General features: G+C 50.4%; 1 protein-coding gene across 1 annotated transcript in view; it reads right to left on the bottom strand.

Annotated features, from left to right (window-relative positions):
• The window catches only part of Tmem114 (transmembrane protein 114), a 21,960-nt gene extending 8,781 nt beyond the window's left edge, over window positions 1-13,179 (bottom strand). Inside the window, exons 1-2 of the mRNA XM_005084549.4 lie at window positions 12,467-13,179; window positions 12,093-12,173 (exon numbers count right to left, since the gene is read on the bottom strand). Coding sequence (XP_005084606.1) covers window positions 12,093-12,173; window positions 12,467-12,683 — 298 coding nt within the window. The 5' untranslated portion in view covers window positions 12,684-13,179. The remainder of the gene's footprint in view (window positions 1-12,092; window positions 12,174-12,466) is intronic.
• Between the last annotated feature and the right edge of the window lie 3,440 nt (window positions 13,180-16,619).

Raw genomic sequence — 16,619 nt, 5'->3', positions numbered from 1 at the left:
CAAATAAACCTATGAGATCAACACCAGGACTCCTGGAAAATCTAGTTCCCGTCTAGACTGAGGACAGTTGCAAGTGGGTGAACAGGTGAGAGGGCGGAAGAGATGGGAAAGGCCGTTTTATAAAACGCTATACCCATATTCTGTTTCTATCCCCGCCCTACCCTCAAACTAAAGGTGCCTCATAAATTCAAGGCACATGATTCATTTTCTCCTGAGGGTGGATCTAATCGCATCCCACATACCAGAAGAAACTACATACCCAAAAGCCTTTGTGATCTTAATAATAAAACATTAATAAAATATCACACAGGGACCAGAGAGATGGCTCAGTGTTGAAAGCCTTGCCACACCAGCCTGAATCTCTGCATCCTACGTAAATAAACGTGGAAAGAGAGCAGAAACCCCACAAAGGCTGTGGTAGATGTGCACACACACACCACGCATACACATCACACACCATACACACACCACACACCACACATACACACACCACACACCATATACACGCCACACACCATATACACACCACACACACACATACACCCACACCACATACACACCACATACACACACCACACATACACACCACATACACACACCACACATACACACACACCACACGCACACCACATACACCACATACACACATCACACACTCCATACACACACACATATCACACACACACACCACATATACACCACACACACATACACACACACCACATAATCACACATACACACACACCACACATACACACACACCACATACACCACACACACACCACATACACACACACCACATACACCACACACACACCACATACACACATCACACACTCCATACACACACACACACACACACCACATACACACACACACACACACACACACAGTAACAAGATTTTAAGACCCTGTCTTACAGGCTGTCCCTGACATGAGCTGGGGGCTTGACTATGGTTTGGAGACAGTAAGTAGGTCGGGTGGAAATTGCCCTTTCGTGTGGGTGCTAGAGATTCAAACAGGTTCTCGGGCCTGAACAGCAAGCACTTAACTCACTAAGCCGTCTCCTGAGCCCGCCAGGATGTCTTAAACTCGGGAGATGAATAGATGGTGTCTGCTGTGAGCCCAGCTCCACAGTCCAGAGACAAAGATAAACAATTCACAGACAGTACCCCCTGTGGATGAACTGATAGACTGCGTACAGGAATTACCATCCAGATCACAGTGCTTCTAAGAACCACACAATCATCAAAAGCCATTAACTCACCCACCTCAGCCACAGGCACACACCAGCACTGAGACAGCTGAGACAAGCGTGTGAGTCCCCATTGTCTCAGGATATGCCAAGCACAGGCTGCCACACTCCCCTCCCTGGGCCTCCGGTGTCTGCACCATCATCTGGAAGCCCAGGGGCCATGGCAAGCTAGGACGTAGCTTTGCAAACCTCAGTTTTCTCATATGTTAAATGGAGAGCCAACAAATAACCCATCCTCTGAGCCTATGGTGAGGACTCAGTACTAAAAAATAAACTCAGCCATCAAGGGGTGGGGGGTGGTTTAGTAGTTTAGTACTAAGTGACTGCTGTGCAAACATAGGGACCTGAGTTGGAACCTTAGCATCTAGAGAAAGTGGGGTACAGCAGCAAGAATTTGTAACCCCAGTGCTGGGGAGGTGGATTCTTGCAGCTATTGGCCAGTGAGTGTAACTGGATCCGTGAGCTCTGTCTCAAAACATAGGGTAGAGAGGCCTTTAACTCCAATGGATCTCTGTGAGTTCAAGGCCAGCCTGGTCTACAGAGTGAGTTCCAGGACAGCCTCCAAAGCTACACAGAGAAACCGTGTCACAAAAAATAAAATGAAATAAATAAAGTGGAGTGCAATAAAGGAAGACATCCAATATCAGCATCCAGCCCCACCCTGTGGATTACAGCCCAGTGTAGGAGAGGGACTTAAGTAACAACACAGAGTAGAGCCAAGAGATGTGCCCAAGTCAACACTTACTCTTTGATAACCACCTGCATTTCTGCAGCTTCCAGATCTAATATCCACCAGCTGCAGGGAGTAAAAGCTCGGGGTGTGGCTCTGGGGGTGTGGCTCCGTAAGTGCTTGCCTGTCATTTGACAAGCCCTGTGTTCCATCCCAGGCACCAAACAAAACCAGGCTTGGTTCTCAAAAAGAATTTTAAAGCCACCCCCCCAACTGAAGAGATAAGTCAGCAGTGTGGGAACACCAGACCTTGAGCAGAGACCCACTTCCCCTTCTGCCTGGGAGTAGGCAGCTGTAAGAAAAACAATACAATGCCTGGGGGCATTAAGTTCCTGGAAAAGGCCTGCCCGCAGAAACCACCCTGACCTCGACCTTGTCCAAAGACTAACCACCTCTTCTGCCACGCCCAGATCAGTTTCTGGGGTCAGAGCGGAACCAGCCAGGGTAGAGGAGAGAGCAGAAGCTTCTCTGGTGGGAGCCTTTCTTAGGAAGTTTTCTTGAACCTTTTTGGAGCCTGCTTAAAGTTTTCTTTACATCGTTGAACGAGTCTCTGTGTTGTCAATCCCCGACACCCTCCGCACGTTCTCGGACACAGGCCGTGCAGCAGACACGACAAGCAGTTTAGCGCATCAGAACCTGTTGAAGCCAGGTTCAAGTCCAAGCACCCACTTAGCAACTAACAAACATTTATAACTCCAGCTCTAAGGGGGTCCAACAAGCTCTTCCATCCTCCCTCGGTACGCACACAGGCGGTGCATAGACCAAACACCCGCACACATAAAATTAAAAAAATAATAATCTCAAAGACAAAAAGTTGAAAGCAGGCATTGTGGTATATGCCTATAATCCCAGCTGCTGGGAGGTGGGAGCAGAAGGATCCAAAATTCAAGGTCATCCCCCAATACAAGCTCATCCATGGCCACCCTGGACTACATGACACACTGCCGAAACAAAAGCACCAGGGATTTATTTGCCAAGTTGTAGAGGCAAGGTGTTCAAGATCAAGGTCCTTGTCCCACTCCGGGGGCCGTCCTTCCTCACAGCAGCCGTGTGGGGGCAGCAGTTAGCACCAAGGGCATTCCTTGGCTCAGCGGCAGGCTCCCCCTCCACGCCTGCCTGGAGGCTCTGCTTTTCCTCTCATTGGAACACACTCGTCCTGGACCCTACAGCCCCATCACATTAACCCAAGAGGACCTCCCTTGAGAGCCTCAAGCGCATCTGCACTGTTGCTTTCCCCAAATAAAGTCACTCTCCAATTCTGGGGCTGAGGACATGTCGTTTGTAAATGTATTCATTTAATGGCATGCGCCTGGAGGTCAGAGGGCAACTTTGGTGACTCAGTTCTCTTCTTCCGCCTATGCATGGTGGTGTGAATGTGAACTGTCTGCCCACACACACACACACACAGACACACACACACACACACACACACACAGACACACACACACAGGCTCCATTGTTTGAACTTTGTCCCCAGCCGGTGGCGCTGTGTGGGAAGGCTGAGGAGCCCCTAGAATGTGTGCCCAGCCAGAAGCAGTTCATCACAGAGGTCCAGTGGGCTTTGAGGGATTTTGGGTTTGTTTGTTTGTTTGTTTGTCATTGTTGTTGTTTTGGGAGGAAGGGGGGACAGGGTTTCTCTGTATTGTTTTGGAGCCTGTCCTGGAACTCAATCTGTAGACTAGGCTGGCCTCGAACTCATAGTTATCCACCTGCCTCTGCCTCCCGAGTGCTGGGATTAAAGGCGTGCGCCACCATCGCCTGGTGGGCTTTGAGGTTTTACAGCCTGACCTCGTTCCTTTCCAACTCAGTCTTTGCTAGCTCTGAGTGGACTCAATGGGACCCGCCAGCCTCCTGCTCCTGCCACCACGCCGTCCTACCTGCTGCGGAGTCTTCCTCACCATGATGGACTCTATCCCTCTGGGACTGTGAGTCAAATAAGCCTTCTGTCCCTTAAGTTGTCCTTGTCATGGCTATTCAGTCACAGCAACAGAAGAGAAACTAACATATATGGGTTCTAGGGATGAAACTCGGGTCCCAGGGTTTGTGAGGCAAGCGTTCCTTCCTCTTGTAGCCAGGCATATTTTTTTTTAATTAGTGGCATCATTTTTTAGTTCAGCATCATCTACCACACCACCACACCTTCACTGATACACAGTAGGAGCATCATACATGCCAGGAGAAGGTGCTCAATAGATGGCAGTATCGTTACACTATAGATGCTTATTTGGTGTTGCTGTAGAACTGGGTGCTTATACTGGCCATGGTTAGGATGAGCCTCCAAAGCTCTGTCCCCACTTGGCTCTGTCACGGGGTGATGGGGGCAGTAGGATCTGAGGCCTAGAGTGAGGCCTGAAGTTGGGGTGTGCCTTCCAAGGACACTGCCAGGCCCTGGTCTCTTTTTCACCCTTACATCCTGGCTGTTTCAGTGAGCATTTTTGCTTGGCCATGTGTCCCCACCACAGTGTGTCACCACAGCCCCGGGGTGATGGGCCCAAATGAGAGTACAGCGTGACATTGGGAACCATGAGCATAACTGAACGGTCTATCCCCGTGAGTTGATCACACCAGGTGCTCCAGTAAGGGCGCCTGACTAAGCCAGCGGAGGGCCTGCAGCACCGGCATCCCCTGCTGGAACATTCTGTGACTGGCGTGTCCATTCCTCGGTCCAGCATCCTGTTCCAGGCACATTGATCTCCTCTTACGGGCTACAGAATCTTCCTTAACTTTATGTGTACGCATAAATGTCTAGTCATTTCATCCTGTCACCGAGGGTGTCTTTCTCACTGCTCCAAACAGGAATGACACATCTCTTCCTAGAAACATCACACCGATCCTGGAAGCAGAATCAACTTTTTAAATGTTTTAAACATGGCGCTGGCTTTCCCTAGAGCCCCCAAACGGGTGTCTTCACACCAAGCCTCCCTTCTCCCAAGGAGCCGAGGCCCTGCATGTGTCAGCTTTCCATTGCTGTGGTAAAACACCTGAGAGAAAGAAACTGAAAAGAAAAAAGATTGACTTGGGCTCAGAGTTCCCAAGGCTTCAGTCCATGGTCACCTGGCCCCCTGGCTCTCAGGCACTACAGTGACAGGGCAGAAACGCCATAGCACAAGAGGCCAATGCAGTGACTCCTCAGCCACTTCCTCCAACCAGCTCAACAACCTAAAGCTCATTCAGTTCAAACTCCACGGATACAGCTGGTGCCTCGCCATGCGTTGACCTCTCTGTCCTCGCCATCCGGTGACCTCTCCACAGACCAAGACATAGGCCCGTGAGACCATGGGAGGAGATTCCATATCTAAACCATGACAGGCTGTCGGCTCTGGCCTCTCTCTCTCTCTCTGCATCCCACCTTGCCTGCCGCCCACTGAGGAAATCGTACATTGTCTCCCCCCTGCACCCAGAGGCTCCCGACACTGAGTGTTTTATGTCCTCCTCTCTGTTTCCGCCCCCACACTTCCCTTCCCAGGTTGCACCCAGCTTCATTTTAATTTTCCACACTACTGCAGCGGCCTGCATCCAGAACGCCAGAAAACCCAACCAGGTGATTTTTCTGCCCTAACCTCGCAGAGGCCAGGCCCACCTCCTCGGTCAGCCTCTGCTGTGGACCTGTTTTGCTGGGAAAGCGTTTGACCTTCTGAGTCTGCCTGATCATGGTCACCTCCTCAGAAGAGACATGAAGGGCCTACACAGATCAGGCAGCCCCCCCCCCCACCCTCCAGAACTGCAGGCCTTCTGGCTATTTCCGGAACATGCTGGCCCAATCCTGTCTCCTGTTTTCCCTTGCTTTTCCTCCCCAGTCTCTTGTCTGAGGCAGAATAGCCTGAAACTCTGGTCTCACACACGTGTGTGGGTACATGCATGTGCCTGTGTGTATTTACATGTTCCTGTGTGTGCAGGTCTGAGTGCACCTATGTGATGTACATGTGGAGACCAGAGGTCAACCTCAGGCGTCTTCTAAGGACTTCATTCGGTTTGGTTTTTAAGAGAGTCTCTGGCTGACCTGGAACTCATGGATTCAGCTTGGCTGACTGGACAGAGAACCCCAGGGGTCCACCAGTCTCTTTTCTATCTGCCTACTAGTACTGGAGTGATGAGTGACAAGCGTGTCCACTAGTATTGGGCACAAGCATGAGTCACATCTGGTGGGGAGTTCTGGGGGGGAGGTTATGAATTTTGTTTTGTTTTGATTTTGGTTGCCGTTTGATTGGGTTTTATAGGTTCTGGGTATCGAACTCAGGTACTCATGCTTTCATGGCAAGCACTTTACCAACTGGGCCAGCCCCCAGGTCCTCTGGTCTCGTACACACATTGCACAGCATCATTCCAACAGAGTAGAAGTAAACTGCCAGGGTTCAAGTCCCAGATCGGCCAGTTACTGTGCAAACTTAAGTAACTCACCTACCTCTCTGTGCCATATGTTTCCTCACCTACAAAGTTGGGTGAGATCACATGTATAATATTGACCACCTCATGGGCTGTTGAGGAGATTAAATCAGTTGATATGTGTGAAGAGATCAGAGCAGGTCAGAGCAGCTAGGAGTGAAATAAATATATACCAAATAAGTCACTGGGTCAGGTGGGGAGATGGCCCAGTGGGTGAAATGCCTGCTATGCAAATGTGAGGATCCAAGTTCAAATTCCAGTATCCACACCAAGGCCAGGTGTGGCATGGCCCATTTGTAACCCCACGGGTTGGTCAAGAAGGGAAATCAGGTCACCAGGACTCACTGTCAGCTGTCTGGCTGAAACAAGAAGCCCTAGATTCAGGGAGAGACTCTATCTCAAAAGAAAATAATAATAATAATAAGGTATAAAATGATAGCAGAAAACACCAACATCAGCCTCTGGCCCCCACATGTATATGCCTGGCATGGACACCTTCATACACACACACCACATATGCACACACAAAGTATTCTTTTTAAAACATTATTATTGTGTATGCACGTGTGCGTGTGCGCGTGCACTCATGAGTGCACGCATATGCATGTAGCGCTCAGAGGACAACCTTGTGGAGTCAGTTCCCTCTTACCACGTCTCCATGGGTGCCAAGGGCAAACCTCAAATCTTCAGGCTTGCACAGCAAGCCCTTCACCCACCGAGCCATCTTGCCAGCCCCCAGAAATCTCTAAAAATAAATAAATAAATCTCCAGTTACTAGTTCCATTTTCCAAGTGAGAGGCTGGAGGCTCAGGAATGTAATAAAGATTTAAGCATTAATTGTGCTCCTGCTGTATACAGATCCTATCCCTGTGTCTTTGCATATAGGATCTCATTTCCTCCCAGAGAGTCCACTTACAGACACAGGTGACTGCTAGGAATTCCCACAGGTGGGTAAGTTGCAGTCAAGAAACCCCACTCTCTGTCCATTGTCTTTAAGGGGCTGATGCCACACACACCGCCCCTGCCTCTATATTAAGAGTGTCCACAAGGCCAGGTGTGGTGGCACATGCCTTTAATCCCTGCACTCAAGAGGCAGAGGCAGGGGGAATTCGAGGCAAACCTACTCTACAGATCGAGTTCCAGGTCAGCCTCGAGATGGGAAAAAAATTTTAAGAGATAAAGAATACGTGGTTCAATCTGGCCAATCAGCACACAGTATTCTTTTTAGCTTCAGCCAATTGGCTTAACACAAAGGCCTATGATCCGATCTGGTCCAATGGGATAGCCCCTCCCTTTTGGGTTGCTGGATTCAGCCCAAACACACCGCCAATCCAAAGCAAAGCTCACGGAGGAAGAAAAAGAGGCCCAGGGATCCCAGCACACTGAATCTCCTCAAAAACCATGCTACAGCCATTCCTCCTCCTCTTTAAATTGGTATAACTGAGGTTCTGTCATTTGCCACTAGCTGTTCACCATAGCTCTTGAAGATCGCTAAGTGAGAATCTCCTTGCCACCAAATGCACTTGCCCAGAGTGAATCTGGAAGCCAAATAAATACTCAAGCCAGGGTATCAAGGTTCTGTTACTAAGGGACAAGGCCCTGGATGCTGAAATGGATGGCTTTCGTCTAAGAAGAAAGTCTTAATGAAAAATTATCTAGACCAGGCTGGCCTGTGGGCATGTCTGGTGGGGAGAGGGGTGTCTTGATTGTTGGTTGAGGCGGAAAGACCCACCCTAAATCTGGAAGGCATTATTTCACACACTGGGCCTCTGACTATATAAAACAATGGTTCTCAACCTTCCTAAAGCTGTGACCCTTTAATACAGTTCCTCACGTTGTGGTGACCCCCAACCATAAAATTATTTTGTTGCTACTTCATAACTGTAATTTTGCTACTACTATGAACCGTAATGCAAATGTCTGTGTCATCCATCCCTCTTTGCTCTTGACTGTGGGCACAGTGCTCTAAGTTCCTGCCTTGACTTCCTCACAGTACGAATTGTAAACTGGAAGTGTGAGCCAAGCAAACCCGTTCTCCCCTAAGTTGCTTTTGTCGGGGTCTTTGCCACAGAAACGGAAATGGAGCTAGAACAGATGGCTCTCTCTGTCCCTGGCTGGATGAGGTAAGGAGCTGGGCCATCTGTTCACATTTGCTCCTCCCCAGATGGCTAATGGAGTCATGAGGCAGGGGTGATGGGTTTGCCTGACCACTCTGCCTGCTGGGGTCAGGATACACTAAAGCGGTCCCTCAGCAGGCTTGGGTTCTCTGCCCATTCATACCCACCAGGATCAGCTTAAAGAGCTGAAGGAGTCCGTTGTCAGTCTGTCTCTCTGGCCCATGCAGCAGATCTTTAAATGACTGGAACATCTTTACATCATAAAGAGCTTGAACTAAGCACAAAATTCATTTATGGGAGAAAACAAATTCTGAGAAAAAAGCTCTCTCTGGGGGTGATCCGCAATGAGTGTGCAGTCCGAAGGAGTAGCTTGTCCTCATTCCTGGATAATACAATAGAAATAACAGCAGCCCCAGCGCCTGGCTGTATATGTATGTAACCAAGCACTCACCACCCTGGGCTTATTAAAGGCAACTCTCAAATTCTGCCATCACTGTGGGTAAAGCGCTTGCCACACAAGCCCGACGGCCCGAGTTCAATCCCAGAGCCCACACAAAGGTGGAAAGAGAGACCCAGTTCATGAAGTCATCCTCTGATCTACACACAGGCATCACACACAATAATAATAAACATACTTTTTTAAAAGCTCTCTGCCTAATGAGGAGGTTAAACAAAAAACAAAAAAAAAAGATTAGAAAGAAGATGGCCAGTGCCCTCAACACAAGGGAGCTAGGGCCCAGATAAATGGAGGTAATGCCCAAGGTCACATTTACAGCTCCTAGTGGGGCTGTTGTTAGACTTGCATCAGGAGGTGAAGGAAGCTGCCTGTCTCTAAAAGTCAAGGCACAAGTGGGACAGTTGCAGTGACAAGTTCAAAGGACACCAGACCGGTGTGAACTATCTCCAGCGTTGGATTCACCTATAGGCAAGACAAGAAGGTGACTGAGTGATAGCATCCAGCCTTGGCAGAGGGTCACCAGTGTGTCTCAGGGTAAGAAAGAGTCTGGAAGGGGCCGTGGTGGGGAAAGTGAATGCGTGCTTGGAGCTTGCCACGAGCCTGTCAAGCCCTCCTTTGAGGCAGCACCATTGCCCGACACATACACAACTAAAAAGCAAAGTGAGGTTCAAATTGGTGTTCATTTAGCTCGTGCCAAGTCTTGGCCCATCATGGTTGTTATTATTCCCATCCCCCACCCCACCCCTGGCTGGAGGCTAGGCAACTCACTGAGCTATACCCCAGACCCTTTTAAATTATTTACTTTAGGTTGCCAGGCTGACACTGAACTCATATTGGAGCCCAGAAGCCTTTGGTCTTCCGGCCTCAGCCGCCTAGTGTTTCATGTATTTTTGTTCCATTTTGTGAACAAAAGAAAGGCCAAACAATCTACTCGGGGATCAAGAGAGCCAGAGAGGGACTAAGTTAGGACTGGACCTTCCTCTCCCATACTTCAAACACAGAATTCTAGATGATTCTTGAAGCAGAGCTCACACAGCAGACAAAGCACCTCTCGACGCAGCTGGAGAAGCTGACAGTACAGGTGACCCCCTCAGTCCCCACACAGGGGTCACCCCCTGCTCCCACACAGGGGTCACCCCCTCCGCCCCCACACAGGGGTCACCCCCTCCGCCCCCACACAGGGGTCACCCCCTCCGCCCCCACACAGGGGTCACACCTTTATTCCCCACACAGGGGTCACCCCCTCTGCCCCCACACAGGGGTCACCCCCTCCGCCCCCACACAGTGTGACCACAGGAAGCCCCTAGCAGTGGAGTCCCCTAGTACACGGAGGTGTGCTGGAGCTAACTGAGGAGCAGCTCACAAGAGCCAGGTGAGATTTGGGGACTTTTGTGAGCCAGGTAATAGTATGCCAACGATTTAAAACTGGTCACAGCTGAAATATTTACACAATAGAAATAGACTAATACTATACATCAAGGACTTTAAAATTTTTTCCAAGAGAGTTATTTGTTAAATGTTTTCCAACATGCTGCTGGACTTGGGAGACACAGTTCTGACCCATTCATCTATCTGTACATCCATCCATCCATCTATCCACCATCTAATCATTCGTTAATCCATTTGTGCATTCACTCACTCATCCAGTCATTCACTCAACCTCCCATCCATATATATATATATATAGTGGCAATGCCACTATATATATATACATATATACATACATGTATATATATATGCATGTTGACCCATAATATAGATTGCATTCACTCTCATATATGTTCAACAGATGTGTGCTTTGTGATCTACTCTCTTCCAGGTTCTGTGCTAAGCATTGATAATTCAACAGAGGACCTACATTCATGGACTTCACAATTTACAAACTAAGGAAAGAGTTGGATTCTACACCCAAATAAAATTCTCTTTACAATGAGAAGGAAATTAGCCAAGCTAAGCTGGTCGGTGGGGTCGGAGAGACACCAGGGAGAGGAAAGGACATGTGTAAAGGGCTATGGCAGGAGGAAGCCTGGGGTGCAGAGACGCAGAGACAGGCTTCGGGTCACTTCCTAAGCCTCAGGCTGTCCGCCCTAGGCCACCCACATCCACATCCAAGGTCTACGGATTTCCACCCTCATTTCCTCCTCAGACCCTTCCTGGACTCAGTTTCCAAGTGAAAGCCAAAACTGGAGGTGATATCCAGGCCTGGTGCTGCAGAAGGAGAATTGCAAATCCAAGGTCTGACAGAGCTACGGAGTCTGTCAGGCTAGCAAACAGTGAGACTGTTCAAAACAAAGGCTAAACAGAAGAGGTAGAGGGATAGAGTTCGGTGGAAAAACATTTGCCTAGTGTGAGCATGGCACTGAATTTAGTGCCCAGTAGTGAATGGGGGTGGAGGTTGAGAGAAGTTGAAAGTACCAGCTTCACAGAATCAACTAGAGACAGCAATGCGAAGCTCCTGGACAACTCAATAGATGAAACTACTCCCTTTGTTCCCTTCCTTCCACAAGTGCCATTCAACGCTTTTCCTCTCTTGTGTTGAGCCTCTCTTCTCTAGGGAGCCTCAGGCCCTGGGGGGGGGGGGGGGGGGTGCTGGGAAAGCCAGACACCAGCAAGGCACACGCAGTGGCCCTCAGACAACAGCCCGTTCTCCACCTCCTAAGCACTTGCCTTGAATCGCCCCACATCCTTCCTACTGACAAGCTGACCCTCTTGTCTACTAGACAAGCCCTCTCATCTGGCCTTCAGCATTCAAGGATGTTCAGATGCCGGTGTGGGCTCCCCCCACCTTCTTTCATGCTGATTACCACGGAAATGCAATTGCTCCAGCAGGGAGGACCACTCTCCGCAGCGAGTCTGTGAGGGCTTAGAGGGCATAGCCTGGATCTGGGTTCTCATTCACCAAGTTGCTTTGTAGGTAGGACTGTAGGACTGTCGGTTGGTTGGACGAATTCTACGCAGATTCTAGGTAGAGCAAGAGCGGCCCCGCCCCCTACCGTAGCCCGGTTCTTGTCTCAGGCCTGGTAGTCAAAGGCCCCCCACCGCCATCATGCCCACTGCAGTTCAGGAACCCAAGTTTGAAGAAGAGCATCATAACTGAGAGGCGGAAAGGGCTGTTCCCTCCCTCCATTCATCCACTATCCCCAGACTCACTGAGAAGCTGTCGGCTGGAGTCGCTGACGGTCACATTCTCCTGCCAGAAGGGGTTCATCAGCGGCGTGCAGGAGCTCTGGCCTGATGGGGGGGAGGAGTTCAAAGACAGGACCCTGGCTTTCTCTCTCCCACAAAGCCGCCCTAGATGTCTCCCACCCAAGAAAGCAAACCGAACACTGTGCTCCTGCGAACCGAGCTGGACACCGCCTGGAGCACTTGTGCAAACCAGCCTCTCTGTCCACCCTCCCCGCACCTCTAAGTGCTTGGCCCTGTGAGCTTGGAGGTTGAGAGAGGAGTGTAAGCCAAGCAACAGGTCCCAGGCTTGCAGGTATGGCACCCCGGTGCGAACGCGGACACCTGGGGAGGACCCTTACCCCGGCAAGTCCGCCAGAGACCGGAGTGGGAGCTCAGAGGCTCCAGCTGGCTGCGGTTGGCGGGTCCCTGGCCCTGCGCCCCCGGACTGCTCTTCTCCAGCCTCTCGGTGTCGATGATATACCAGAAGTCGGTGCCGATGGCGGCCGCCAGCAGCACGAAACTGAGCGCCCCACTCAGTGCCGCCGCGCCTGCCAGAGCGCCCAGGCGCACCCGCATCTCCCAGCGTAGGGCCCCTAGGCTCCTGCCCACGCTCCCCTTCTCTTCGCTGCACCCCGGATTCTCCAACGCGGATCTAGAACCCGGCTCGAACTCTGGCTCCACCACCCTCACCTGAACGATCACACTCGCACGTGTTCCGGCTTGGACCCACGATTTGATTTCAGGGTTCCCTGTCCTCTCCGACCTCCTCCCTGGTGCCTTCCGATCCCCCCTGGAGCACGGATCCCAGGCCAGCCCCGTCGCTGTCTCCTCACTCAGCTCTCCCCTGGGTCGGGTGCACAGCCCCAGCGCCTTCCACCTCCTAGCTCAGCACTTTTCTCCCCAGACCCCCCACTACTGCCTCCACTTCCTTGTCTCACTCTCCATGAACGCCCGCCCGGTTGCTCCCGCCTCTGTCGGCTTCAGGCCTCCTTGCTCTCCCCACACCTCTGCCCTGACCCCCTCACTGCAGCTCAGGTCTACTACCGCTTCCCACAGCTCTGGTTCAGGGCCAGTGTGCCGAAACCTCGGGAAGATTGGCTCCCAGGGCAAGCAGGCTGGACTGAGGGAGGGGCCAAGTGCTGGAGGGAGGGGCGGACTCCAGACACTCTGGAAACAGAGAGGGGGTAACACTCTCTGGTCTGGGGGTACAGATTCTCCTGCGATGCCATCCCCTGAAACGATTCTGATTCCAAACTCCACCTTCCAGTAATTTTTCTGGGCTGGCTATAAAGGAAAAAGTTGAATTTGGGGGTTTGGGGGGTTGTTTGTTTGTTATTTTGTATAAAAAAAATCTTTGAAGTAGGAAAGGCCAGGCTCTGTGAATCTATTTTCTTTGTCACCAAAGTCTTCATCCTCACAGCCACCACCTCCCTCACCGCTTTCCCACTCCCATCACCTCCATCATCATCACCTCCATCATCACCACCTCCATCATCATCACCACCACCACCTCCATCACCATCACCACCTCCATCATCATCACCATCATCATCACCACCTCCATCATCATCACCACCACCTCCATCATCATCATCACCACCACCTCCATCATCATCACCACCTCCATCATCATCACCACCACCTCCATCATCATCACCACCTCCATCATCATCACCATCATCATCACCATCATCATATCATCACCACCACCACCTCCATCACCACCACCACCTCCATCACCATCACCACCTCCATCATCATCACCACCTCCATCATCATCACCACCACCTCCATCATCATCATCACCACCACCTCCATCATCATCACCACCTCCATCATCATCACCACCTCCATCATCATCACCACCACCTCCATCATCATCACCACCTCCATCATCATCACCATCATCATCACCACCTCCATCATCATCACCACCACCTCCATCATCATCACCACCACCACCTCCATCATCATCACCACCTCCATCATCATCACCACCACCTCCTCCATCACCATCACCACCTCCATCATCATCACCACCACCACCTCCATCACCATCACCACCTCCATCATCATCACCACCTCCATCATCATCACCACCTCCATCATCATCACCATCATCATCACCATCATCATATCATCACCACCACCACCTCCATCATCATCACCACCACCTCCATCATCATCATCATCACCACCACCTCCATCATCATCACCACCTCCATCATCATCACCACCACCTCCATCATCATCACCACCACCACCTCCATCACCATCACCACCTCCATCATCATCACCACCACCTCCATCATCATCATCATCACCACCACCTCCATCATCATCATCATCACCACCACCTCCATCATCATCACCACCTCCATCATCATCACCACCACCTCCATCATCATCACCATCATCATCACCACCTCCATCATCATCACCACCTCCATCATCATCACCACCACCACCAACGACAAACACCCCACCTCACCCCACCATAACCAACAACCACCTCCATCCTCACCAACAACCACCTCCACCCTCACTCCACCATCACCAACAACAGCCACCAATCACCGCTGTTGCCAGCAGCAGCACAAACACCATCACCATTCTTTCTGCCTTTGTCAGTGTTCCCATCTTCTTAATCAGCACACACTTCCCATCCCTTCAAGAAATACTTGCAAAGCCAGCCTGTCTGACCCAAGGGCCCATGTCGAGAAGGAAAGCACGAGCAGCCCAGGCACAACCTAGACTTCCCAGCCTTCAAGCAAGACATCCAGAGAAAATACCCATGTGTGTGGCATATGAAAAGGAAGGAAACAGATTCTAAGAGACAAAGACAGCCTGCCTTGGGGGCTACAGCTGTCAAGAGCCCTCATAACTGCCTTCATGGCTGAGGGGGGTCAAACCCTTGGCACTGCTGTGATATATTCCTAAAGACTGCCACACTAAAGTCCAATAGTGAGCAGGCTATGGCCAAGCCCAGGATCATTAAGGCCTGCTGAGAACATCTGGAGTAATGGTAGTGGGGTGTATAACCACAGGAGAGGTCTCAGGAGGAAGTGACATTGATTCTGAGACATGGAAGACACAGGCTATCGTGCCTATAGAAGTGTGAAAGCTACATCCCAGATAAGCTGAAAGAATCCAGTGAGAGAAAGGAGCACAGAACGAGATGAGAGGGCGGAGGCCAATGGTTTGCAGGTCTGCAGATTCATGAGGGGACTTGGAACTTCAGAGCCCCCAGGACTGAAAGTTTAAATCACTGGACAGTTTAAAGCAGGAAACTGAAGTGTTCTAAAGTACATGGTGTGTGTGTGTGGGGGGTGCAAACCCCTCCATCTCTGGCTGTTAGTGTGCACCACTGAACGGCAAGAAGCAAGAAAAGCTGAGGAAGTGAGGGGGCTGTGGAGATGGGTTAGCAGGTAAGAGCCCTTGCTGCACAAGCACGAGGATCTGAGTTCAAATCCCCAGGATGCACATAAAAAGCCAGGCATGGTCACATGCACTTGTAACCCCAGCTTCGGGTGGGAAGGGCAAAGACAAGAGGACTACCAGGGCTTGCTGATTGCCAACCTAGCTCCAAATTCAGAGAGAAAGCCAGCCTGAAAACAACAAAGAAGTGCACACTTGCCCCCCATCACACAAGCCTCCATGGTATGTATGAGAATGTGCACACACACACACACACACACACACACGTGCATATACAACAACGCACGAAAATTTTAATGGGAGTTGGAAAGACATAATAGAAGCTAAGGACCCTGTAACTTGGGTGAGGCTAGTATCATGGTGAACAGAGGGGAAATGTACACAGTGTCTTGAAAGGTTAGACTTGATAAGGATAGTAATGTGGAGAATTACACTGTCGTTTTGCTCATCCCCAAAGCCATCTTAATCTTCATCCTTCTCATCTCCATCTCCAGCAGCAGCAGCAGCAGCGTTAACCATAACTAAACTCTCAGCATCACTTGCTCTTGGTTGGCTTTCTCAAAGCCACTAATTGTGGAAGTCACACAGCTGGGCAGTTCATTTCTAGTCTCCCACTGGTTTTGCTGTTAATGACACCTCTGACTAAAGCCACCTAACGAGCTGAACATGTTTCTTCAACAAATGTTATCTCTTCCATCCTCTGAGGCAAGCGGCTTTTCTCTGCATCCCCTGATCCTTCGGGGAGAAATTAATATCTTTATATCTTTTCCTGTCCCCTGAATCAAAGACACCTTTTGTACCCCAAGCTAACACAACAGAATAAACTGTCCTTGGGAGGACATCAGTCATGGGACCTTTTCTTCAGATCTACAGAACCCAGAACAGGACTTGTAGATAGCAGCAGCCCATGAGCCAGAAAAATAGGTCCTCTCCCCTGAGATTTGTAACCACCCTGTGATTAGTGATTAGACCATTGCTGGCCTATCTGACACATCTCCCCACAATTCCCTCATGCCTGAAACCCCTAGGGAAACCTTGGGGAAACTGGCCTTAATTGCACAGATCTTTATTCTT

The sequence above is a fragment of the Mesocricetus auratus genome, unplaced genomic scaffold, assembly GCF_017639785.1.
Source record: "Mesocricetus auratus isolate SY011 unplaced genomic scaffold, BCM_Maur_2.0 Super-Scaffold_100007, whole genome shotgun sequence".
In the NCBI taxonomy this organism is placed as follows: Eukaryota; Metazoa; Chordata; class Mammalia; order Rodentia; family Cricetidae; genus Mesocricetus; species Mesocricetus auratus.
This window is presented reverse-complemented; position numbering and strand designations above follow the sequence as displayed.